This window comes from Oncorhynchus gorbuscha, linkage group LG12 (assembly GCF_021184085.1).
Source record: "Oncorhynchus gorbuscha isolate QuinsamMale2020 ecotype Even-year linkage group LG12, OgorEven_v1.0, whole genome shotgun sequence".
Taxonomy (NCBI): domain Eukaryota; kingdom Metazoa; phylum Chordata; class Actinopteri; order Salmoniformes; family Salmonidae; genus Oncorhynchus; species Oncorhynchus gorbuscha.
Genome location: NC_060184.1, coordinates 24,521,179 through 24,547,575, shown reverse-complemented (window position 1 = coordinate 24,547,575; position 26,397 = coordinate 24,521,179). Strand labels below are relative to the sequence as shown.

General features: G+C 42.2%; 1 protein-coding gene across 5 annotated transcripts in view; it reads left to right on the top strand.

Annotated features, from left to right (window-relative positions):
• Positions 1-26,397, top strand: part of LOC123990750 (exostosin-1-like) — a 339,641-nt gene that overhangs the window by 294,058 nt on the left and 19,186 nt on the right. For all 5 annotated transcript variants that reach the window (XM_046291580.1, XM_046291577.1, XM_046291576.1 and 2 more), the window contains exons 5-8: positions 15,864-15,983; positions 18,377-18,509; positions 21,748-21,866; positions 22,337-22,432. In XM_046291580.1, coding sequence (XP_046147536.1) covers positions 15,864-15,983; positions 18,377-18,509; positions 21,748-21,866; positions 22,337-22,432 — 468 coding nt within the window. The remainder of the gene's footprint in view (positions 1-15,863; positions 15,984-18,376; positions 18,510-21,747; positions 21,867-22,336; positions 22,433-26,397) is intronic.

The following is a 26,397-nucleotide window of genomic DNA, read 5'->3' as shown; positions in this document are numbered from 1 at the left end:
CCTATTAAAAGCCGTAAATGGTTTTAATACAAGTCCTGTAATTATACGCTGTTGAATGAAAGACATTCAGAGTTGCTAACTATTGTTTTTTCTCACTCTCTTCACCCCCTAGTTACAAAGACCCTGTCCTAAAAGCATGCTAATTGTTGTCAGATATGTGTAGACGTGGAAAATATGCTGTGACAGGATATGAGGCACTCAAGGACGTTTTGTCTCTAGAAGAAAGAAAAATATATAATGACAGCATTTGTTCACTAGGCACAAATAATTGTTACATCTAATTCAATTAAGCACTTAGAAGTCAGACACATCAAGAAAACGGAGGGCCGATAGGTACTTAACACAGTAGGAGGCCGTTCCATCTCTTGCTAGAACAAAATATGTACCTGCTGAGTGCCAACCTGGTACAGACAAACCTGACGTTTCTACTTGTAGAATCGCCCTGCTCGTCAGTAGCCAACAACTTGACTTTGAGCCAATCAGAGAACACAAACCTTGAAGTGGAGGAGCCAATAGGAGTGACAAGTAAAAGGAAAAAAGGAAGGCACTTTCCCCTGTGTAATCCATCCTCTTTTCTAAAACAATAAAGCTGCATAATACATATTTTTTTACTAGAGCAAGTATTTACATATTTTATTTCTAGCTAAGGATCTTTGTGTTTGAAGAAGGATTTTTTTTGTTAGGTTTGATAATGTGCACTTTTTTTCTTTGCTTCCCACATCTCCATGTGAAACAATCCGATCTATAACCAAATAATATGCCCTGGCAAATATTCTGATACTTGCCGGTGTAACCTAAAACATTATCCCAGTTTGACATGCTGCTTGTGTATGCATTCTGATATCAGCTAAAAATAAAACATGTTTTGGTCATGGACTTAAAAAGCACATGGCTAGTGACACTACATGGCCAAAAGTAGGTGGACACCCCTTCAAATTAGTGGATTCGGCTAGTTCAGTTACACCCGTTGCTGACAGGTGTATAAAATTGAGCACACAGCCATGCAATCTCCATAGACAAATACAGGCAGTAGAATAGCCCATACTGAAGAGCTTAGTGACTTTCAACTTGGCACCGTCATAGGATGCCACCTTTCCAACAAGTCAGATCGTCATATCTCTGCCCTGCTAGAGTTGCCCGGTAAATAAATTATGTTATTGTGAAGTGAAAAGGTCTAGGAGCAACAACAGCTCAGTCGTGAAGTGGTAGGCCACACAAGCTCACAGAACGGGACCAATGAGGTGCTGAAGTGTGTAACAATTGTCTGTCCTTTGTTGCAACACTCACTACGAGTTCCAAACTGCAACGTCAGCACAAGAGTGGTTCGTCAGGCGTTTCATGAAATGGGTTTCCAAGGCCGAGCAGATGCACACCACGCGCAATTGCAAACGTCGGCTGGAGTGGTGTAAACCACCATTGGACTCTGGAGCAGTGGAAACGCGTTCTCCGGAGTGATGCCTCAGGCTTCACCATCTGGCAGTCCGACGGACTATACTGGGTTAGGCGGATACCAGGAGAACACCTCCTGCCCGAATGCATCATGCCAACTGTAAAGTTTGGTGCAGGAGGAATAATGATCTGGGGCTGTTTTCATGGTTCAGGCTAGGCCTCTTGGTTCCAGTAAAGGGATATCTTAATGCTACAGCATACAATGACATTCTAGACGATTCTGTACTTCCAACTTTGTGGCAACAGTTTGGGGAAGGCTCTTTCCTGTTTCAGGATGACAATGCCCCCGTACACGAAGCGAGGTCCATACAGAAATGGTTTGTCGAGATCAGTGTGGAAAAACTTGACTGGCCTGCACAGAGCCCTGACTTCGACCCCATTGAATAGCTTTGGGATGAATTGGAATACTGACTGCGAGCCAGGCCTAAACACCCAACATCAGTGCCCGGCCTCACTAATGCTCTTGTGGCTGAATGGAAGCAAGTCCCCACAGCACTGTTCCAACATCTGGTGTAAAGCCTTTCCAGAAGATTGGAGGCTGTTATAGCAGCAAAGGCGGGACAAACTCCATATTAATGCCCATGATTTTGGAATGAGATGTTTGACTTGCAGGTGTCCACATACTTTTGGTCATGTAGTATAGTTGGCAACATTAGGTTCTACCATTTCACAATAGCCTTGAATCAATAGTTATTACTTCTAAACAAAATACTTTTGGGTGGATATTTGTTGTTTGAACAGACGCTGAGATTATAGTTGATTATCAATGCAAAATGGGCTACTTTGATAAATAGCCTATATAGCCTATAGATCAGATCAAGGACCGAAGCAACAACACTGCCCCAACAGCTACAGAAGGAATGATCCGGCGCGTCACAATTTTCAGGTAGTACAAAGTATGTTAAATGCACTGAGGTATAATAAGAACGGTTATTGTCGGAGTGTATTACAAGGAGCCGCCCTTCTTGGCTCACATCAACACCATTATCCCAGAAACCCTAGACCCACTTCAATATGCATACCGCCCAAACAGATCCACAGATGATGCAATCTCTATTGGACTCCACACTGCCCCGTCCCACCTGGACAAAATAAACACCTATATGAGAATGCTATTCATTGACTACAGCTCAGTTTACAACACCAAAATTCCCATCAAAGCACATCAATAAGCTAAGGACCCTGGGACAAAACACCTCCCTCTGCAAATGGTTCCTGGACTTCCTGACGGGCCGCCCCAGGTGGTAAGGGTAGGTAACAACACATCCGCCATGCTGATCCTCAGGGGTGCAGTCATGACTGCACGGCCAGGCATGACTCCAACACCATCATTAAGTTTGCAGATGACACAACAGCGGTAGTCCTGATCACGACGACGAGACAGCCTATAGGGAGGAGGTCACAGAACTGGCCATGTGGTACCAGGACAACAACCTCTCCCTCAACGTGATCAAGACAAAGGAGGTGATTGTGGACTACAGGAAAAAGAGGACAGAGCACAACCCCATTCTCATCGACGGGGCTGTAGTGGAGCAGGTTGAGAGATTCAAGTTCCTTGGTGTCCACATTACCAACAAGCTAACTGGTCCAAGCACACCAAGACAGTCGTGAAGAGGGCACGACAAAACCTATTCACCCTCACAAGACTGAAAAGATTTGTCAGATCCTCAAAAGATGTGCACCATCGAGAGCATCCTGACGGGTTGCATCACTGCCTGGTATGGCAACTGCTCGGCCTCCGACTGCAAGGCACTACAGAGGGTAGTGCGTACGACCCAGTACATCACTGGGGCCAAGCTTCCTGCCATCCAGGACCTCTATACCAAATGGTGTCAGAGGAAGGCCCTAAAAAATGTCAAAGCCTCCAGCCACTGTAGACATAGACTGTTCTCTCTGCTACCGCACGGCAAGCGGTACCGGAGCGCCAAGTCTAGGTCCAAGAGGCTTCTAAACAGCTTCTACCCCCAAGCCAAAAGACTCCTGAACATCCAATCAAGTGGCTACCCAGACTATTTGCATTGCCCCCCCCTTTACACCACTGCTACTCTCTGTTGTTATCATCTATGCATAGTCATTCATTTTAATAACTCTACCTACATGTACATATTACCTCAACTAACCGGTGCCCCCGCACATTGACACTGTACCAGTACCCCCCTCTGTATATTGTTATTTTACTGCTGCTCTTTAATTACTTGTTACTTTTATTCTTATTCTTACTCATATTTTTTGCATTGTTGGTTAGGGGCTCGTAAGTAAGCCTGTTGTATTCGGCGCATGTGACTAATAAAATTGGACTTTTGACAAAAAAACGACATTGCAACACTGCGCTACGCTCCTTACCTTCCGTCTCCGTAGTGTGTGAATTTACCTTAACAGTCCTGCTTCCGTCCTTCTCCTTGCCCCAACCTGGGCTCAAAGCAGGGACCCGCTGAACATATACAGTGCATTCGGAAAGTATTCAGACCCCTTGAATTCTTCCACATTTTCTTATCGTACAGCCTCATCAACCTACACACACTAACACATAATGGTGAAGCGTAAATAACAGATACCTTATTTACATAAGTATTCAGTCCATTTGCTATGGGACTCTGAATTGAACTCAGCCGCGTTCTGTTTAAATTGATCATCCTTGAGATGTTTCTACAACTTGATTGGAGTCCGCCTGTTGTAAATATTATTTGGAAAGGCACACGCCTGTCTATATAAGGTCAGACAGTTGACAGTGCATGTCAGAGCAAAGACCAAGCAATGAGGTCGAAGGAATTGTCCATAGAGCTTCTAGACAGGAACGATACCAAAACATTTCTGCAGCATTGAAAATCTCCAAGAACCCAGTGGGCTCCATCATTCTTAAGTGGAAGAAGTTTGGAACCACCAAGACTCTTCCTAGAGCTGGGCACCTAGCCAAACTGAGCAATTGGGGCAGAAGGGCCTTTGTCAGGGAGTTGACCAAGAACCCGATGGCCACTCTTACAGAGCTCCAGAGTTCCTCTGTGGAGATGGGAGAACCTCCAAGAAGGACAACCATCTCTATAGCACTTCACCAATCAGGCCTTTATGGTAGAGTGGCCAGATGGAAGCCACTCCTTAGTAAAAGGCACATGACAGCCCGCTTGGAGTTTACCAAAGGGCACCTAAAGGACTCTCAGACCATGAAAAACAAGATTGTCTGGTCTGATGAAACCAAGATTGAACTATTTTGCCTGAATGCCATGCGGTGAAGCATGGTGGTGGGAGCATCCTGCTGTGTGGATGTTTTTCAGCTGCAGGGACTGGAAGACTAGTCAGGATTTTCTTATGTTTTTCATTTGTATTTTTATTTATTTATTCTTTACTTCAGTTTATTTAGTAAATACTTAACACTTTTTCTTAAAACTGCATTTTTGGTTAAGGGCTTGTAAGTAAGTATTTCACTGTAAAGTCTACACCTGTTGTATTCAGCATATGTGACAAATACAATTTGATTTGATTTGATTGAGGGAAAGATGAACGGAGGAAAGTACAGAGAGATCCTTGCTCCAGGGCGCTCAGGACCTCAGACTGGGGCGAAGGTTCACCTTCCAACAGGACAACGGCACTAAGCACACAGCCAAGACAATGCAGGTTTGGCTTCGGGACAAGTCTTTGAATGTCCTTGAGTGGCCCAGCCAGAGCCCGGACTTGAACCTGATCAAACATTTCTGGAAAGACCTGAAATTAGCTGTGCAGCGACACTCCCCATCCAACCTGACAGAGCTTGAGAGGATCTGCAGAGAAGAATGTAAGAAACTCCCCAAATACAGATGTGCCAAGTTTGTAGCGACAGACCCAAGAAGACTTGAGGCTGTAATCTCTGCCAAAGGTGCTGCAACAAAGTACTGAGTAAAGTGTCTTAAAAACCTCTTTGGGCTGAGATACTGTTAACGGGATCGATATGTCAACACCAGTGAAAGTGCAGGGCGCCAAATTCAAAACAACAGAAATCCCACAATTAAAATTCCTCAAACATACAAGTATTTTACACCAATTTAAAGATACACTTCTTGTTAATCCCACCACAGTGTCCAATTTCAAAAAGGCTTTACAGCGAAAGCAAACCAAACGATTATGTTAGGTCAGAGCCAAGTCACGGAAAAACACAGCCATTTTTCCAGCCAAAGAGAGGAGTCACAAAAAGCAGAAATAGAGATAAATTAATCACTAACCTTTGATGATCTTCATCAGATGACACTCATAGGACTTCATGTTACACAATACATACATGTTTTGTTCGATAAAGTTCATATTTTTATAACAAAAATCTTAGTTTACATTAGCGCGTTACATTCAGTAGTTCCAAAACATCCAGTGATTTTGCAGAGAGCCACATCCATTTACAGAAATACTCATAATAAACATTGATAAAAGATACAACTATTATGCACAGAATTATAGATACACTTCTCCTTAATGCAACCGCTGTGTCAGATTCTTTTTTTAACTTTACGGAAAAAGCACATCATGCTATAATCTGAGTATAACAGATATCCGCCAGGTTGTGTAGTCGACAGAAGTCAGAAATAGCATTAGAAATATTCACTTACCTTTGATGATCTTCATCAGAATGCACTCCCAGGAATCCCAGTTCCACAATAAATGTTTGTTTTGTTCGATAATGTTCATAATTTATGTCCAAATACCTCCTTTTGTTAGCGCGTTCAGGTCACAAATCCAAATTCATGACGCGCGATCACTAGGAGCAGACAAAAAGTTAAAAATTTCCGTTACATGTCAAACGATGTATAGAATCAATCTTTAGGATGTTTTTAACATGAATCTTCAATAATGTTCCAACCGGAGAATTACTTTGTCTGTAGAAATGCAATGGAACAGAGCTCGCTCTCACGTGAACGAGCGTGGCCAGCTCGTGGCTCTCTGGCAGACCTCTGACTCATTCCCCTCTCATTCGCCCCCACTTCACAGTAGAAGCATCAAACAAGGTTCTAAAGAATGTTGACATCTAGTGGAAGCCTTAGGAAGTGCAATATGACCAATATCCCACTGTATCTTCGATAGACAATGAGTTGAAAACCTACAAACCTCAGATTTCCCACTTCATGGTTGGATTTTCCCTCAGGTTTTTGCCTGCCATATGAGTTAAGTTATACTCACATACATTGTTCAAACAGTTCTAGAAACTTGAGTGTTTTCCATCTAAATATACTAACATATCCATATCTTAGCTTCTGGGACTGAGTAGCAGGCAGATTACTCTAGGCACCTCTGGGCACCTTATTTATCCAAGCTACTCAATACTGCCCCCATTCATAAGAAGTTAATACTTATGTAAATGTGATATTTTTTATACATTTGCAAAAATGTCAAAGATTCTGTTTTTGCTTCGTCATTATGGGGGGAAAACGATTGAATCAATTTGAAAATAAGGTTTTAACGTAACAAAATGTGGAAAAAGTCAACGGGTCTGAATACTTTCTGAATGAACTGTAAACAACTGCTTCCCACAAAGCATCGTTACCCATCACTCGACAAAAGCTGTAGTCCTTGCAAAGCAAGGGAAACAACTCATTCAAGGTCTCAGAATGAGTGACGTCACCGATTGAAACACTACTGGTGCGCAGTGCTAACTAGCTAGCCATTTCACGTCAGTGACATGAGCCAGGCATTCACACACGTGGCATGGTTACGTGGCACGTGGCATGGTTACACGTGGTCTGCAGTTGTGAGACCGGCCAAATTCTCTAAAATGACATTGGATGCGGCTTATAGTAGAGAAATTTACATTTACAGAGCAACGACTCTGGTGGATATTCTTGCAGTCAGCATGCTAATTGCATGCTCCCTCAAAATGTGAGAAAACTGTGGCATTGTGTTGTGGGACAAAACTGCACCTTTTCGTGAGGCGAATTATTCTCCACAGGTGCACCTGTGTAATGATCATGCTGTTTAATCAGCTTCTTGATATGCCACATCTGTCAGGCTGATGGATTATCTTGGCAAATGAGAAATGCTCACTAACAGGGATGTAAAGAAATGTCTTTAATTTCAGCTCATGAAACATGGGACCAACACTTTACATGTTGCGTTAATATTTTTGTTCAGTGTAGTTGTGGTCATATGGCTAGTATCTATGGAAGCATTTAGCTGCCTAAACGCAATTGGAAATGCAAATAGAGAAATTATAAATCAATGTCATATTTGCAATTTTGCATTTTTGGTGACAAAATTCTAAATGAAATGCAAGAAAAGATATTGCATTATCATTTTCATGATAGTAGGGTAGCCTAGTGGTTAGAGCACTGAATTAGTAACCAGGAGGTTGCAAGTTAAAACCCTGAGCTGACAAGGTACAAATCTATCGTTCTGCCCCTGAACAGGCAGTTAACCCACTGTTCCTAGGCCGTCATTAAAAATAAGAATGTGTTCTTAACTGACTTGCCTAGTTAAATAAAGGTTAAAAAAATGATTGAGTATGTCTGCCTATTTGAGAAGGAAGTAGCAAAGTGTGACACATTTAAAAATCAAATGTAAATGCGTCGCTAGTGTGTGTCACCGGGTCATTGTCAAAGAGATCCCCTCAGTAACCCCTGCAGATGCTATTCACATTCTGGAGTCCGATTTCAAGGACGCCAGTGAAGATGGCAAAACCGTGTCTCAGGATGACATCCTCTTCCTGAACAAGCTGAATGATGGTATAAGCAAAATAGTCATGACCATTATAAATTGACCTTGTCTTTTAAGGAGAGACCCAATCTACCCGACGATAAACAACTCGCCATTGTACGACTCAGCCGTCTTAAAAGGAAACTGTTAAACAATGAAAAGTATAAGGAACATTGTCAAGTTCATGGATGAGGTCATTGAAAATGGTGACGCGGAAGAAGTTGAAGATGATGAAAATGAAGGCAGGAAATGGAATATTGCTCATCATGGTGTCTATCATCCTAAGAAGTCAGATAAGCTAGGCGTAGTATTTGATTGCTCTGCCAAGTACAAGTTTAAATGACGATCTGCTTCCAGGGCCTGATTTGATGGACAAGCTGAACGGTGTTCTCATGTGTATTTGGCAGATGTGTGACATTGAGAAGATGTTTCACCAGTTCCATGTTACTGAGACTGACCGAAACTATCTGTGCTTCCTTTGGTGGAAAAAGGGAGACATTACTCCACAACCTCAAGTGTTCCGCATGAAGGTGCATCTGTTTGGTGCTGCATTATCGACTGGAGGTGCAAACTATGGGCTGCAGCATCTAGCTAAGGAGAGCAGAGACCTATACCCTCTAGGCTCACAATTCATCATGAGCAACTTTAATGTAGATGACAGGGTCACAAGCATAGACAGTACAGAACATGCTATTCAGTTTGCACGTGAGGCTCGAGATCTTCGACTGCACATGTTTGTATCCAATGACAGAGCTGTCCTAGAAAGCATACCACCATCTGAATGTGCATCCAACATTAAGGACCGTAACCTTGCATTTGATGACTTGCCATCAGAAAAAAGCACTAGGGATTCAGTGGCACGTTGAGTCTGACTGCTTCAAGTTCAATGTTAACCTCGAGGACCAACCTGCAACACGTTGAGGTATACTGTCTACAGTTGCCTCCTTGCAAAATATTGCTGATCTCCCTCCAGAGCGTGTGGACTCATCACCGCCCTTTACATACGGCGATATGGATTGTTTTGGCCCATTTCTCATTAAGCAAGGACGAAGAGTGCACAAAAGGTATGGTCTTCTCTTCACCTGTTTTTGCTCTCGTGCCGTTCATATTGAAATATTAGATGACATGTCAACAGATGCCTTCATTAATGGTCTGCGCTGCTTCATAACCATACGTGGTGCAGTTCGTCAGATTAAATGTGACCAAGGATGCAACTTTGTGCGAGCCAATAATGAACTGAAGGAAGCGCTCAAGGAAGTTGACATGGACAGGCTGACTGCCTATCTCGTTGAGAAACAGTGTGATTTCAGCATGAATGCCCCCCATTCAAGTCACGTGGGTGGCGTCTGGGAGCGAACAGTGAGAGGTATCCTTAGCTCCACACTCTCACTCTCTTCTGGTAGACTAGATGATTATTCTCTACGAGCCTTCTTCTACGACGCAATGGCAATTGTAAACAATCGCCCACTCACCGTTGACAACCCCAATGATCCAAACAGTCTTGAGCCACTCACCCCTAATCATCTGCTTACTATGAAATCTACCACAGCTCTACTTCCTCCTGCCAGATTCATCAGGGAGGACATGTACGCTCAGAAAAGGTGACGGCCTGTTTAATATCAAGTAGAACGGTTTTGGAGACGCTGGCAAAAAGAGTATCTTGCCAACATCGCCATCCGGCAGTGCTGGCACATCCCGACGAGAAACCTGCAGTTCGGTGACATAGTGATGATGAGAGATGATGATCTGCCTAGAAATGAGTGGCGGATGGGTAGAGTCTCAGAGACTGCTGTTGATAAAGATGGACTAGTAAGGAGAGTCAAAATATGTGTTGGTGATCGGAAGTTAGACAAGACAGGCAAGCGTCTCACCAAGCTGTCAGTGTTCGAACGCCCAGTTCAAAAGCTAGTCTTGTTGCTGGAGACTGGTTAAGATATATGCCCCCCCCCAAATCTCTTTACATCCTATATCTAACCATGATCTCTTCTACTTTTGAGTCGTTTGTGCTATGATTCCATACCTTTCTGATACCCTATTTCTGGTCTTAGGTCATTTAAAGTACAGAAATCATTCGTTATTTGTGTTTACCATGTACATTGTTCCAAATCACTCCTGATTTAGTGGGAGTGTAAATGTACCCCTAAAACGAGTGTCCGATCACGTCTGCTCTATATTTGGACTTTTATTTTCTTGTAGGAACTTTCTATCCTCTATCCTATCCTGTATATTTGACAGTTTAGTGTGACGTTTATTTTGAAAGCAGGCGTTTTGCCTTCTCTGTTTTACGCGCCAAGGATATATGGAAAACAGGCGCGAGAGAGGAAAAGGAAAATACGTTTTTGTTAAGGTTGTTCAAGCACCCAAGAAACAACAAACTTAGCACCTGGCTGGAAAGAGGACGAGCTCTTACGGTTTGTTTTTGGAAATGGTACCGCATGAAACTTTCATGAACCATCAGTTTGAGAGTTGACCATTCTTTCAGCTGGGGATGCTACAGGGACCATACCAGAGAATCTGTAAGGGAGCAGATGATCTATGATATGGATTGGAACCAGTCTGATTCTTATAAGTTCATGTTCTCTGATTTGAAGGCTACAAAAGTTATTTTTGGGAAGAAAATACTTTTTTTATTTTTAGCTCATTTGATCCCGACATGACAGTGTGCCTTTCAACTAATCTTTTTTTGTGTTCCAACCCTGTTATTGCTGTGTACAGGCAACCCCAGCAGGTCGTACAGCAGACGCTGCCCCCTCCTGTCTTCCAGTTGATGCTGACCAAGCTGCTCACCATCACAGCAGCACCTAACCCAAACCCTTTTCCTACCCCTTACCCTAAACCGGGTTCGTATCCTAACCCAACCCCACCTCTTATCCTAAACCGGGTTCGTATCCAAATCCAACCCCACCCCTTATCCTAAACCGGGTTCGTATCCTAAACCAACCCCACCCCTTATCCTAAACCGGGTTCGTATCCAAATCCAACCCCACCCCTTATCCTAAACCGGGTTCATATCCTAACCCAACCCCACCCCTTATCCTAAACCGGGTTCGTATCCTAACCCAACCCCACCCCTTATCCTAAACCGGGTTCGTATCCAAATCCCAACCCTCCCTTCCCCATACACTGATACATCACACTCTTCCCTTCTTTGAGCCCATCCCTCTCTTTATTTATGGTTTTGTTTAGACTGATTTTGTTTTGACTCCTGTTTTTATTTTATTTATTTTTTACAATTTTAAGAGTTGTATAAGTCTTATTATTATTATTATTATCATCATCATCATCATCAGACAGGTATGGATGTTCTCCCATAGGAAGCAAGGGCTGGAGGGGCACCAAAATGGCTGAAAGATGTCTTCATGCCCTAGGCTCCTGCTCCTATGAGCCATTGTGGCTCACACAAGCAAAGTCTCGCACAAAGCTACCCTCTTAATTTGACTTGCAGCTTTAACAGTATTGAGTCAAGGAAAATAAATGGAGGATAAATTCACCATTCAGCAGGACAATAACCTAAAACGCAAGGCCAAATCTACACTGGAGTTCCTTACCAAGAAGACAGTGAATGTTCTTGAGTGGCCGAGTTACAGTTTTGACATAAATCTACTTGAAAATCTTGAAAATGGTTGTCTAGCAATGATCAACAACCAATTTGAGAGCGCTTGAAGAATTTTGAAAATAATAATAGGCAAATATTGTGCAAATACAGGTGAGTAAAGCTCTTAGAGACTTACCCAGAAGACTCACAGCTGTAATAGCTACTAAATATGTTTCTAACGTATTGACTCAGGGGTGTGAATACTTATGTAAATTCATTATTTCTGTATTTAATTTTCAATAAATTTGCCAACATTTCTAAAAACATGTTTTAACTTTTTTATAATTGGGTATTGTGTGTAGATGGGTCAGAGAAAAAAAATATGGTTAATCAATTTTGAATTCAGGCTGTAACACAACAAAATGTAGAATAAATCAAGGGGTATGAATAAGGCACCGCATATATTTAATTTATTTGTTGGACTAGAATGATTTTAGTAGGTTATTTCCATCTACTCATCTCTTAAAGTGTTGACTTGCCTCTCACCATAGCCAGCTAGCTAGCTAACGTAGATGGCTAACTATAGTACATATACAGTACTAACGGCTGTCCTAGCCAGTATAGCAAAGATTATCTGAGTCATTCAGTGGATAATACAGCTTTGCCTCTTCCTCTGTGATCCAGAAATACTTTACAAAATTAAGAGTACATGTTTTTCTGTCTGAGCATAGCTGGGTCATTCCTACTTTGTGGTACCTTTTGGACCTCAAAACATTTGGAGAGAAAAAAAAGTATTTTTGTGTTTTAGTATTCTATCAGAAAAAGGATATGTTTGACTTTCAGAAAAAACATATTGGTCAAGCTCAGGCACTTATTTTCTTAGGTGCATTTTCCAACCTGTTAGGTGCATAAGGGTGGAAATGTGGAGCCCAAATTAGCCATAGCTCTGTGAGTGAGAAAAATTGAGCGAGTAAAATGGTCAACACTTTAACAGGATTTTTACTTCTCTTTCAAACATATTTTAACATTTAGAAATTTGGTTAATTTTCTCTATAATTTAGCCTAACATGGTGAAAATATAGGAGTGGGACATACAGACTAACAACATGAAACATGGAAGAAATGGATAAAATGAAGTGTCTATATTTATGTACCTTTGCACCATTGTTTTCCTACCAAAGAAATTATTACATTTCCTGAATGTGGTGTCATTTTAGAAAGGTGATATTTTCATAAATGGAGAAATATAACAAACTAACAAATTGAAAAGTGATATCAGAGTCACAGAACATTGTAAATAAAATATTAAATACAATAATCATGAACAAAAGTTATTGATGAGAGAGAATTTACCTAGGACTATAAAATCATATTATATTTTAAGGCGTATTTCTCGTGGAAGTTGATGAGTAACACCCGGGGACATGGCAAAAAAGCCTACATCCACTGGAAAAAAAGTTTTCAAAATTATTCCTTTTCAAGATCCATATTTTTGTGTGTTTAATGTAAGGACACCTGACCTTTTATATTTAAAGCCTTTTGGAATCCACATTTTACACTAAATATAAAGTGGTGTCCTGGGGACAGAAAAGGCACTGTAGGCACCGCCAAGTTAAATAAAGGTGAAAAAAATTGGGAGGAATGACCCAGCTACCAAGCCCAGGCAACCTCTTCTGCCTCCGTTGCCAAATCCCCATCCACCATGTTTGAATGGCAGGTGTAACACATCGAAAATGAAAATGCAAAGGAGCAATCAAGAAAGAAAATAGCAAAATGAAGCATAGCAATTGATTTATCGAATTTCATTGATCATTATAATTTTGACAGTCAACCCACACAGAGTATGGAAGGTAATTATCAATTGTAATTGATCATTCATTTTCTTTTTGTCACAATTTATGTGGTAACAAGAAGGAAATGAAATGGCATTTACATTTCGTTTTTAAGTGTAAGAGTGTTGCATTTCCAATTGAGTGTCAGCAGCTAAATGCTTCCATAAGTATCAACAAGGGCTAACTACAAATTCTAGCTAGCTAGCTAACATCAGTGAAGCTTGCTAGTTAGTTAACATTTGCTATAGATAGCTACAGCAGGCTGTAGAAAGCTACTGCCTCCTTGTGGTCTGGAGTTTTTTAAGAGGCTGATCGCCGGTTGAACAGTGCTATCTGAACAACAAAAAGTTGACTGCCGACACTGAGCAGAACTGCTAAGGACCTGTCAGCAGTCCGCACACATTTTGTAGAACCGCAAGCAAAGTGGTGTCTAGAACAAATGTCATGCAGGCCTCAGTTATTCAGAGTGTGAATTAGATACAAAACGATGTTAAAAGGTGAGGAAAGTTGGGAAAGTTAGGATTAAATCACTATTGATTTGTAGTCATCTGTTGTATTTAGATGGTTCAATGTAAATTTATTCCATTTAGATCTATTTTCCTATCAAAACATGGGCCTCCCCGGTGGCGCAGTGGTTAAGGGCGCTGCACTGCAGCGCCAGCTGTGACACCAGAGACTCTGGGTTCGTGCCCAGGCTCTGTTGTAACCAGCCGCGATTGGGAGGTCTGTGGGGCGATGCACAATTGGCCTAGTGTCGTACGGGTTAGGGGGGGCTTGGCCGGTAGGGATATCCTTGTCTCATTGTGCACCAGTGACTCGTGTGGCGGGCCGGGTGCAGTGCACGCTAAACAAGGTTGCCAGGTGCACGGTGTTTCCTCCGACACAACTTCATAAAGATTGGCATGAGGGGTTTCTGGGAAACAACCAACTACCTCTGCTTGAATTACAAGCAATTCAGAAACTTTTGTAAAATCTCTACAATTTATACACAAACTTGTGAATAAATGGCTGTTGAGATCGTTTACGTATATCTAATGTAAAGATAATCCGCTACCATGAGTCACAGTAGGCTATCGTGAGTGTTAAGATATTTAAAAGCTTTTTAAATAAACTGCTATTTATAAACAGACACATAAACAAGCTTATGAGTGTCAAAATAACTTATATCCAGCTTTGTTTACAGAGTTGGTAAACTAGCAAAGCAAAGCACAGCCCCCACACCATACTGCTGTGTGTGTGTGTGTGTGTGTGTGTGTGTGTGTGTGTGTGTGTGTGTGTGTGTGTGTGTGTGTGTGTGTGTGTGTGTGTGTGTGTGTGTGTGTGTGTGTGTGTGTGTGTGTGTGTGTGTGTGTGTGTGTGTGTGTGTGTGTGTGTGTTGGTCCATAATGAGAATGGAGGAGAGTTTTTAAGGCCATCCAATGTTTTGGTTTTATACAACAATCAAGTTACTGCTCCTGCTGGTAAAAAGTGAATCTCTTTACATTCAATTATGTGGAAGAATGATGCACAACAACCCAGCACAACATGTGGAGTAGCTTATTCCCCCACAGAGGAGACACATAAACACTGATGGAGAGATAGAGAGGGAGGGGGAGGATTTGATTTGCCTAATGTATACCCTGCCTCTGAGTGTATTAAAATTAGAGATACTGTCACTGCCAAACAGCTCAGACAGACATTGTTTTCAGGCTTCAGGTGGGAAAGGCGTGCTGTCTTTGTGATTTCGGGGTTAGAAATGTGACATTCATGGTGACTGCTGATTTGTCTTCCTGCCCCCTCTCCTGCCATGTGTCACATTGTGAATTGTATTTTCTGTGTTTGTTTGTATAATTCATGAAGAGCTCCGAGAGGAATAGTAACAGTACAGAACAGTGATGCGCTGTGAAACATGAGGTAGTGCTATCTGTTAGTTAGTAGGGTGTGATAGTGTTGTGTTTTAGCCATATGAGTGACATGATCCCTAACTTAAGGGCTCAACCTCTCTCACACAAGGCTGGTTTACTAGCCCATAACGTTTTAACACCTCAGTTTCTCTCCAGCTGTATGAACTATGCTGTAGCAACACCTTGAGGGGATAGTCCTCAATTGGAACGGTATGCCAGTAAATCCTATTGATCCTCTTATTAGTCATCTAAGGCCTACCACATAGATCACAGTGTAATTTGACCATTGAGGACCATCGTTAACGATGTCATTGGTCCCTCAAGTTATCGCCACTAAAGGGCCATTCGAATCCTACAGATAGGTGTTGCTATGGCTCTCATAGGTGGAGACAGTGTGTCCATGGGCCTCCCTCGGGAAGGAGTTTTTCACCTAATCACATCTGCCCAGAGAATAACCCATGTGCCCCCCCCACTCCCTCACATTCGTTTAAATTTTTACTCTGTCCTTTTTTTCCCCAGGTTCCTTCAATTACCAGATCTGTGGACCATGACAAAATATTGGCGCTCAGGCAGCAGACTCAGTTCCTCTGGGATGCTTATTTTTCTTCGGTAGCAAAAATAGTATTAACTACATTAGAGGTAAGCTCTCCCATTTATAGAACTGTTCATTTGAATCAAGAGTGGGTGGGAGCGGGTTGGGAGGATTGCAGGGCCAGACAGCCAGCAGCCAGGATAACGGATAGCCTTTTCTATAATGTGCACAAGTGGCCAGGATGAATTGATGGTGGCTGTACAACAGCGTTTCCCAAACAAGTTCTTAATTTCCCCTGTTTTTTTTTGTTTTTTTACTCCTCCTGACAGTCTGGCTCTTACTTTGGGAGTGTTTTCACGATACTCTATCTTCTGTCTCAGTCTCTGGGGGGAAACAGACACAAAGGGCTTTCATCAGGCTCTTCCCCAGATCAGTCAGGACCTGCCATGATCAAAAGAGATTGCAGTGTAACGGTTTCCTCTGGAATCTTCAATGTCTAGAGACTCTCATGGACAACGACAGGTAGCTGGGGGTTCCTTAAACAAAACTCCCCCTTGTGCTATACTGCTACTGTTTATTGTTGTCACACCCCCAAATATAGTGTCCTCTAAGAGCAAAGTTAAAATAATTGTCATGTTTCCCCTGGAACAATCAGAAAAACACTTTTTATGGTCTGATGTGTGGAGAGGAAGCCACGGTATGAGGTGTTTTGGCCTGCAGGTATGAGAGGAAAGGTTCAGCAGGGTAACATCAGAACATTCTCATAGGTTCTCTGTTCACCCCTCTGTCTCACTCAACATTTTGAGGGTTTTACTTTGGTCTGAGTTTTTCCATTGGTTTTTATTTTAACTCACTTTCACTTATTGTTGTATCACTGACCCATTCAGAAGCTACTCTGTTATGATAGTGTTGTGGGCTCTAATTTAGAACTCACTCAACAGACACTCCAACCTGTTTACCCATATGTCTTTGTCCCTGAGGTTTTCATTTCACTTCTTCATTTTCAGGGTGTCCGTGTTTCATTTCTCCACTCTCTGTCTTTACTCCCTTCTTGTTTCCATTCAATTTACCACTTCATAAAGGAAATAATGACAAGGAGGGTTGAGGAGGAGGGGGAAAAGAGAAAGTGAGGAGGATAAATTATAGGCATTCCGCCATGGTTCTTCAAAGGGAGCCACAGCAGCACTTTGTGATGAATTGGATTAGGGCCGAGCGTTGGTTTTATGTGTTGCCGGGCGAACGTCACCACCAGGTGCCCAGTCCAAATCCAACAGGGAAGAAATTAGGCCCATCTCCATGGATATTTACCGTTGTGCAGATGTGGTAAATGCTCGGCGCTACCTGCCGACTGACAAAATGGGGGAAATTAGGCATTCTAAATTGCCCCGCAAGTGGCACACACACACAGGGCTTTTGTGAGGTTGTCGATAAGTGCCAGCTAATTCTCCATATAGATCAAAAGGCACATCTCGCCTCAGTGTTGCTGGCACTGGACAGGCATATGGACTCAAAACTGTTATGATAATCACACTGAGGGTGGCCGTTTGAGGTGCGGGACAAACAGGCAGACGCACTGCTTCCCTCATAGCCAGATAAATCTGACCTGAATCTGTCAATAGGGTTTTCAGATACATTTGCCTACGATGCAGAACAAGTATAACACAGTCACATGATACTGTAGCAACTCCTGTGGAAGAGATAATATTATTTTTTTACTGTGGAGGTACTGTATCTTGAGCAACATAAATTAAGTTCATCACCTAGCAGGGAGTAAACAGTGTGGAGGGGTCGACCTACCGCCTCATCTCTCTGAGGGGGTTGCTTGTTAAGGCGTCTCTCACAACCTCATTAGGACCCACAGTTCAAACGGAGGAAGCAGCCAGGAAAGCACCGGGCTCTGAGAGCATGTAAGTGAGGAGACCCATATGGAGGTCTCTTGCTGTGGATCCAAGAGCAGGAGAGCTGTGGCCTTTCTACTTCAGGGCATGCAGTGAGGCAGGTTTATTGGAAAGAGCAATCAGAAGTAGATGGCTGATATGATATGAAATGAAATGACTGTCATTAATGTTAATGATTGAGAGGTTGGTTTTGTGTCCAATGACTCAACTAATATCAGGACCCATAGGTGACCATCTACTTGTAAAATATCCTGTGCATCATCAGTGCATCACTCTTACTGCATGACCACTGCATGCAAATAACTCCTTACGGTCATTGCTGTTCAATGGACTGTCAGTAGCACAGTCATCATATATAGCAACATGGGACGACGAGATACAGGTCCAATGTCCACAGTCAACATGCAAGGTAACAGTTGCACCTGGGTGAGTGGGCATCAGTCCCAGCTGAGGGTGTGAGGTGTTATCTGCATCAGCAAGACACTGCTCGACAACATGGCCACGTCTATCAGACCCAGCCTCTTGCACAGCGAGCAGCTTCTTTGTACTAATCCTCTCTCTCTCTCCTCCTCCTTCTCTCCGTGTTGTTTCTTTTTCTGCAGATAATCCAAGACAGAATAAATTCACACGTATCCAGGAACAAGTTGATGTGGAATTCGTTGCCTGGTGGACTGTACGTTCTGCCTCAGTTCTCCACGGATGCTGCAGTGTTCCCCTTCTACTACTCCTCTCTGGGTGAGTTGGAGCCAGGTGGACTGTACGTTCTGCCTCAGTTCTCCATGGACACTGCAGTGTTCCCCTTCTATTACTCGTCTCTGGGTGAGTTGGAGCCTGGTGATAACCTGCTATTATGTGTCTGTATAACAGACTCCTGTCTGGGTGAGTTGGAGCCTGGTGATAACCTGCTATTATGTGTCTGTATAACAGACTCCTCTCTGGGTGAGTTGGAGCCTGGTGATAACCTGCTATTATGTGTCTGTATAACAGACTCCTCTCTGGGTGAGTTGCAGCCTGGTGATAACCTGCTATTATGTGTCTGTATAACAGACTCCTCTCTGGGTGAGTTGCAGCCTGGTGATAACCTGCTGTTATGTGTCTGTATAACAGACTCCTCTCTGGGTGAGTTGGAGCCTGGTGATAACCTGCTATTATGTGTCTGTATAACAGACTCCTCTCTGGGTGAGTTGGAGCCTGGTGATAACCTGCTATTATGTGTCTGTGTAACAGACTCCTCTCTGGGTGAGTTGCAGCCTGGTGATAACCTGCTATTATGTGTCTGTATAACTTCTATGCATGGGAACTGTTGACACACAAACATAAGGAATCAGACCTCCGCTCCGGCAATGTGCTCTCTTCAATGTGCTCTCTTCAATGTGCTCTCTTCAATGTGCTCTCTTCAATGTGCTCTCTTCAACTTTTCCTCCATGCTATTTTATATACCCCAGTGCTAGGTATTAATACCCTCTGAGTAAATGTTGCTCATGCTTGCCAACCACAGACATAAAGTCATGTTTGGGGACCAAACAATGCACTTTACAACGGAAATTGTCTTGGATGTAACCTTGCAAGCTGGTATATGTTATCCCATATCCTATCTGCAGTCCCATTAACTGCCAAGGGTCAAGTCCTCCCTAGTCAGTGATTAGTTGTCACTGAAATGGAACAGTGAAAAGCATAAAGCCTAGAGCTGCAGCAGAGCAGTCAGTGTCTTGTGTATTGAGCACCTTGGAGCTGTGCACTATGAACTGTGCTGCTGTCGCAGTCCTGTGAGGAGCACTGGGATGAAGCCATAACTCAGATAGATGCTTGTCTTTCTCTGAGGAGTTGTGTACAGGAGGAATGGGCAGTTTGCTTTATGCTTCGACAGTTATACGTTTTTGCCGGTACTGAAGGAATAACGTTGTCAATGCCGGTAAAACACAGGCATTATCAGTCTCACTTTCCATAATTCTGATAGCAACAGATGTTTTTTGTTTTTTTCCTTTGCATTGTAGGCCTATTTCAATTCTACTGACTTTAATTGACTGTTTTTAAGCTTTTATTTGTCTCTGTCAATTTCAAGTTGATGTTACAATATTTTGTTATTATGACAGCATCTGTCCAGGGGGACATATCTGCTCCTCTGAGAAGTGGAAAAGAAGGAACGATGGTGATATTGGGCTCCATTTCTGGGGGGTCTTGATGACTGGGTATACCGCCTCAAAATCACAAATTGGATTTCCAACTTGTTTAGTAGAGAGTCCAGCTCCTTTGGTACCTCCTATAATGTGCTTCACAATCCTCTTTTGTCTGTGTTTAAAGCTACTGGGAATGTATGAAGAGATGCCAAAGCAGTGGATAAGAATGAGAAGGTCCATTTACTGTAGACACTTTAGAATGTTTGAATGTTCCCTGTTGAAACTCTGCTTGTTTTCCACAGTCATCCGACCCAATTCTCATCGCCATTTGAGTGAATTTTAAAAATTTTGTTTGAGCTGTCAATAAATCTCAATCTATAGCTTTTCACATGAGGAAATGATATATTGTCTAAATCCTCGGATTAGATTGGCAGGGTACACAAAATTATGTGAATTATCCGACTGCTGCATATGCAGTTCCACACAGGCTTCTCCCATTCTGTAATGCCGATTCGGCAGTGTACAGAAGGACTATCTCCAGGATGTTGCTAGAAGAAGAGTGATTTGTTTACCACCACCTCGTGTGAAAAAGCGGTAACACTTACCCTCGTCACCCCACCTCTTCACTTCCCCGGCACGGTTCATTGCAATCAGTGGGATTTTTTTCCTTCTATTACCATAGTACAGTTTGACTTCGTTCTGTCAATATTAATGAGGTCTAGTTTCTGAGCGTGTTTCAGATCACACTGAACCTTTCTAATGACGAGTTCTAGAGCTCCTTCGCTAAGGCCAGTAACAAGCATAAAGGCTAATAACCAACATGACACCCCGCTTCACTAGGCATACAGTAAGGTATCCTGCAAAGGGCAGACTCTCAAGATAAGAGGGGCCATTATACAAGGCTCTTTTTTGACAAATGTGGGACTAACAGCCTACTCTGCGACAGCTGTTGGTGTGTTCTAAAAGGAACAGTAATGTTGGATCAATGCTTAACATACCTTGTTGAAATTGAAAATATGTTTCCCCTGTCTGCTTGGTACATTTGCAGTTTAATGTTTGATTCGAACATTTGTTTGAAGTGCACTTAAAACTGCTGCCAGAAATGACTGTGGTGTTTCCCGGAGGAAACATTTCTTCTACAAAAGTGTTGCCAGAGTAAAATAGTTTAAGGCTTATGGGATTTTGATGACCGGATGATAATTATTATATTTTTTTAGATATTTAACTAGGCAAGTTATTTAAGAACAAATTCTTATTTTACAATAACGATCTACCCCGGTCAAACCCTCCCCTAATAACCCGGACGACTCCGGGCCAATTGTACGTCGCCCAATGGGACTCGTGTGGTCCTAATGCAATACTGAATCCTCCTTTGAAGATGATCGGCAGAGATTTTCTACAGATTTCTTTGCTTATGCAACAATGTCTGCAAAGAACAAACCTATTCAGGTAAATGCTATGCTCATCAAATGGACACATACAAACAGCCAGCACAAGTTTGCTATCACGTCCCACATCAAGAAGGCATCGTTTGATGATCAGGGTCCAAAATAGGTCTTCTAGAGGCACCACATAGCATCAGGGTAAATCCATAAATAGAGCCCATTACACCAGAGAGGTCAGAGAGTCCACAGCCCTGTGTCAAAGAGATTGATAGGGATGCTGTAAGTGCACTGGGTGTCCATTTATGCTTGATGAGGTGGATGGAATGGAGAGTCCAGTCTGTCCCTTCTGAAGGTGTGTGTCAGAAAGGTTAATGTCTTGAGGTGCGTGTGTTAAGTTGTGTCTGAAGGTGTGTATTAAGGTGTGCGTCTGAAGGTTTGTGTTAAGGTTTATGTCTCTCTGTGTGGTTGCAGGTAAGATCCCGTCCCAGGAGTTCACTGCTGTTATCCAGGCCGTGACTCCTCTCCAATCTCAGCTGCAGCCCATAGTCAAGCTCGTCATCGCTGTTGCCAAATCCAAGTTCTGTGCACAGGTGAGAGCTCAGACCTATGACCCGTGAGCTAAGGCGAAACAGCAGGGATGCAGACCATTCATTTTTATACTGTAACTCGAAGTCAGTGGAAGTTTATCTTATGGGATATAGCATAAAGCTTTATAGCTATACGGCATGTCATGTCTCCCCGGCTCAGGGCTGTTCTTAGGATACCTGGATATAGCCCTTAGCCATGGTATATTGGACATATCACACAAACCCCTGAGGTGCTTTATTGCAAATTATAAACTGGTAATTAGAAGAGTAAAAGGAAATGTTATGTCATACCCATGGTATATGGTCTGATATACCACAGTGTTCAGCCAATTAACATTCAGGGCTCGAACCACCCAGTTTATAATGGACATACTTATTTTCGCTATATATCCGCTGCTAAAAAAAACATTGGTTATATGTTCGGGGTCTATGCTCTTTTGAATTAAGATTTTATTTAATTGTTTTGTTTGCAGATAATTGTGCTGTGGAATTGTGACAAGCCTTTACCTCCGAAGAGCAAGTGGCCCTCCACCACCGTGCCTATCACTGTCATTGAGGGAGAGAGAAAGGTATGAGATTTCCTAGTTATGCGGGTGTTAAGATTACATGTTTTGTCGATTTTAATGTGTTTTGTTGAGTCTTAATCATTGAGGGAATGAGCATGGCTGTTGAGGAGAACTGACACCAATATATTTATTTCACGTTCAAAAAATATTGCTATCAGGTTGTAAATCACAACTGGCCTGGTACATTGTTTGCTGCCTCCACACATTCAGGATGCACGGTTTCAGTTTCAGTTTTTTTCAAAAACCCACGTTTCTGAAAAAACCCAAGACAAATTTAACTAAAGCTGGGAATGTCAATACAATCAAATAAGCAAGGACAATGATCACAAGTCAGTCATAACGTGGCTAATAGGCTAGCGTATCTATTTATGTAGCTATTTATTTTGCAAGGTAAAAACACCGAGCCTAACGTTGGCTGGCTAGCTATTTTGCTGGGAGGGTGTCATGTTGTTTTTCGGTGGCTTCAGCTAGAGGCAGGTGTCATTTGGCTAGCTAGCAAAAAATATGAATTTCTATGCTGAAATAGAACGACTATTATTCACGTAGCATATCTCTTGCGTTCATACATTCAATGTGGCTATCTACTACCATTTCAGAGCACTCTCGTCTGAGTGTGTCAGAGCGCAAAATAACTGAAGAATTTATGACACCCGCTGAATACGACTAGTGTCAGTAAACGTAGGCAAAAAAAGTAAGATAGTTACGAACGCTCTAGATAACATGTAAACAGCCTAACTAGCTCTGATAGGGCGAGTAAAATGGTCAGAGGTGTTCTCTCATTTGTGTCTGGAAGTAGCTAGCAAGCTAGCCAACTTTAGCCAGTTAGCTTGGGTGACTGACTGCAAAACGCTCTGAATTTATGAACAGATAATCTGACAGCACTCTGAGGCAATTTATGAACGCAACCTGAGCTAGTTGTCAATCAAATGTTTTTGGCATTGATCAAATGGGTGGGCAGGCATGCAAATTCCCATTCATTTGTAAAAATGTGGGTTGGGACCAGCATGCATTGGCAGGCAAGCTGCAGAAGGACAAGCAGGCTACTATTCCCCATCGTTTATCAGTGCAATTCTGATGGTCAACTAGTTGAAAAAGGGGGGAGAGGGTTTATCTAATTTTCCCTCATTAGATTTTAGCTCATCTCTTTAGAGCGTTGGACATGTAACCGAAAGGTTGCAAGTTCATATCCCTGAGCTGATAAGGTACAAATCTGTCGTTCTACCCCTGAACAGGCAGTTAACCCACTGTTCCTAGGCTATCATTGAAAATAAGAATTTCTTCTTAACTGACTTGCCTAGTTAAATAAAGGTAAAATAAAAACATTAAAATGTTGTTGATTATGTTGTTGTTGATGTGCATAACTGAGGGATGTGCATAACTTTCATGGTGGTTTCATTAAAATTAAATCTAGAATCGGCTTCCTATTTCGCAACAAAGCCTCCTAACATACCCTCGTAAAACTGACTATCCTACCAATAATTTACAAAATAGCTTCCAATACTCTACTCAGCAAACTGGATGCAGTCTATCACAGTGCCATCAGTTTTGTTACCAAAGCCCCTTATAACACCCACCACTGCGACCTGTATGCTCTAGTCGGCTGGCCCTCGCTACATATTCGTCGCCAGACCCACTGGCTCCAGGTTATCTATAAGTCGATGTTAGGTAAAGCTCCGCCTTATCTCAGCTCACTGGTCACGATAACAACACCCACCCGTAGCACGCGCTCTAGCAGGTATATTCCACTGGTCATCCCCAAAGCCAACACGTCCTTTGGCCGCCTTTCCTTCCAGTTCTCTGCTGCCAATGACTGGAACGAATTGCAAAAATCGCTGAAGCTGGAGACTTATATTTCCCTCACTAACTTTAAACATCAGCTATCTGAGCAGCTAACCGATTGCTGCAGCTGTACATAACCACCTGTAAATAGCCCAGCCAATCTACCTACCTCATCCCCATATTATTTTTATTTATTTTTCTGCTCTTTTGCACACCAGTACCACCACTTGCACACCACTTGCACATCATAATCTCCTCATCTATCACTCCAGTGATAATTTGCTCAATTGTAACTACTTCGCTATTATGGCCTATTTATTGCCTTACCTCCTCAAGCCATTTGCACACACTGTGTATAGACTTTCCTTTTTTTCTATTGTGTTATTGACTGTATGCTTGTTTATTCCATGTGTAACTCTCTGTTGTTGTTTGTGTCGCACTGCTTTGCTTTATCTTGGCCAGGTCGCAGTTGTAAATGAGAACTTGTTCTCAATTAGCTTACCTGGTTAATAAAGGTGAAATAAATTAATAAAATTAAATCAATAGGACTGTAAAGTTACCAAATGTAAAAGGGCTCCCGTGGTATTTACATATTTGCAAAAATCCATTCAGGTGTATTTTGTGGCTTTTGGCGAATGCGTTCTAATGATCTAAAGTCGCACTGTTGCTACAGCCTGTAAACACACAGTCCAGTTCAAAGTGAATGATGACAAGCCCGTGTGGCAAATTGCTTATTTGCATAAAGGCCTACTGTAGCTCTGATTGGCTATGGCTCACCGCTTTGCATAGACTCTGGTCCTTGACGAGACAGATGTATTTATTCGGTTTTATTTACTGCAGTGTCTATTAATTGTCCAAACGCACAGCCGCTTTCCCACTCTATAATGCTTTCGAATTTTCACAAATGCCAAACATTCTAAGAATTTATGAAAATGTGAAAATCACTATATCGAAGTGCCCGCTTGTCAGAAAATGTTTAAAAAAATACAATATATAATCTGTCAAATTCTTCCTGGGTGTATATGAACAGATTTGAATACGTTTTCATGTTGCAACAACTCTGTCAGTTCCACTTTAAAGTCAGGGGACATAAAATGCAGTCGTACATTTCTAATAAAATCCTTTCAAGCTTTTCTTTAATTTGTCCTTTTTGGAACTGGGTGCAAGTCTGTCTCCTGGAATCTGAGCTTAGTTTACCCTGACTGTTGAGCCATGAAGCAGCTTGAGGCTGCTTCCAGGACTGTTCCAGGCACACTCTGGATAAAACACCAGTCCATCACAATGCCATTACTGTGCCAAGCCTCAGCTGAATCATTTTAGTAGTGCTAAAGGTACCACTTTGCAGTGATGTTCTTATGAGCTTTTAAAACAATAGGAGTTAGTACACCAGACATCATACTTCCAAACAGGACAAATGCTCTAACTGAATGCAAGCTTCTTAAACACAGTAATGTGGTTTCAATCGAAATATTCTGATGAAACGCTATTGCGCTGACAGTATGAATTCATCCAACCCTTCATTGAGTCCAAATAATCACTCCGATTGTTTTATTTGGAGCGCTCCATTCACTTAAAGAGAGCGTTCACCCAAATTACACACTTTCCATGATTTCCTTACCCAGTAAGCAGTCTATGGACAAGGTATGACAGTAATCCATTCTTTAGTTTCCCTGGCACTGTTTCCAAATGCTAACATTTAGCGTTTGTGGCACAAATACCATTCAAGTCATATGACTGATATTAGAATTGTTCATGCATCATGTCCAAATCAATCGAAGGTATCTCAAATTGATTGTGAAGATCAACAGTCACTTATAGATGATTTGAACATGATGAGCAAAACATGCTAAAGTCAGTCCCATGACATAAAATGGGATTTGTATCACAAATGCTAAAACGTTAGCCATGGAAACAAAACCAAAGCATGGATTGCTGTCATACATTTTCTACAGACTGCTTGGAAACCAATGTGTCCTTTTGCAATTTGGGTGAACTATCCCTTTAATCGCTAGCTTCATAAATATCTCCTACTCAAAGCCAAAGTGAAATTCCAATCAGCAGTGTCATGCTTGCTGCTTACCACAGAATTCAGTCAACCCACCCCCCACGCTCTCTCTCACACAACACACACACACAGACACACACTTCTCAGTTTTTCCATAACCCGCAGCAGCCCAGCTGTTGTCCTA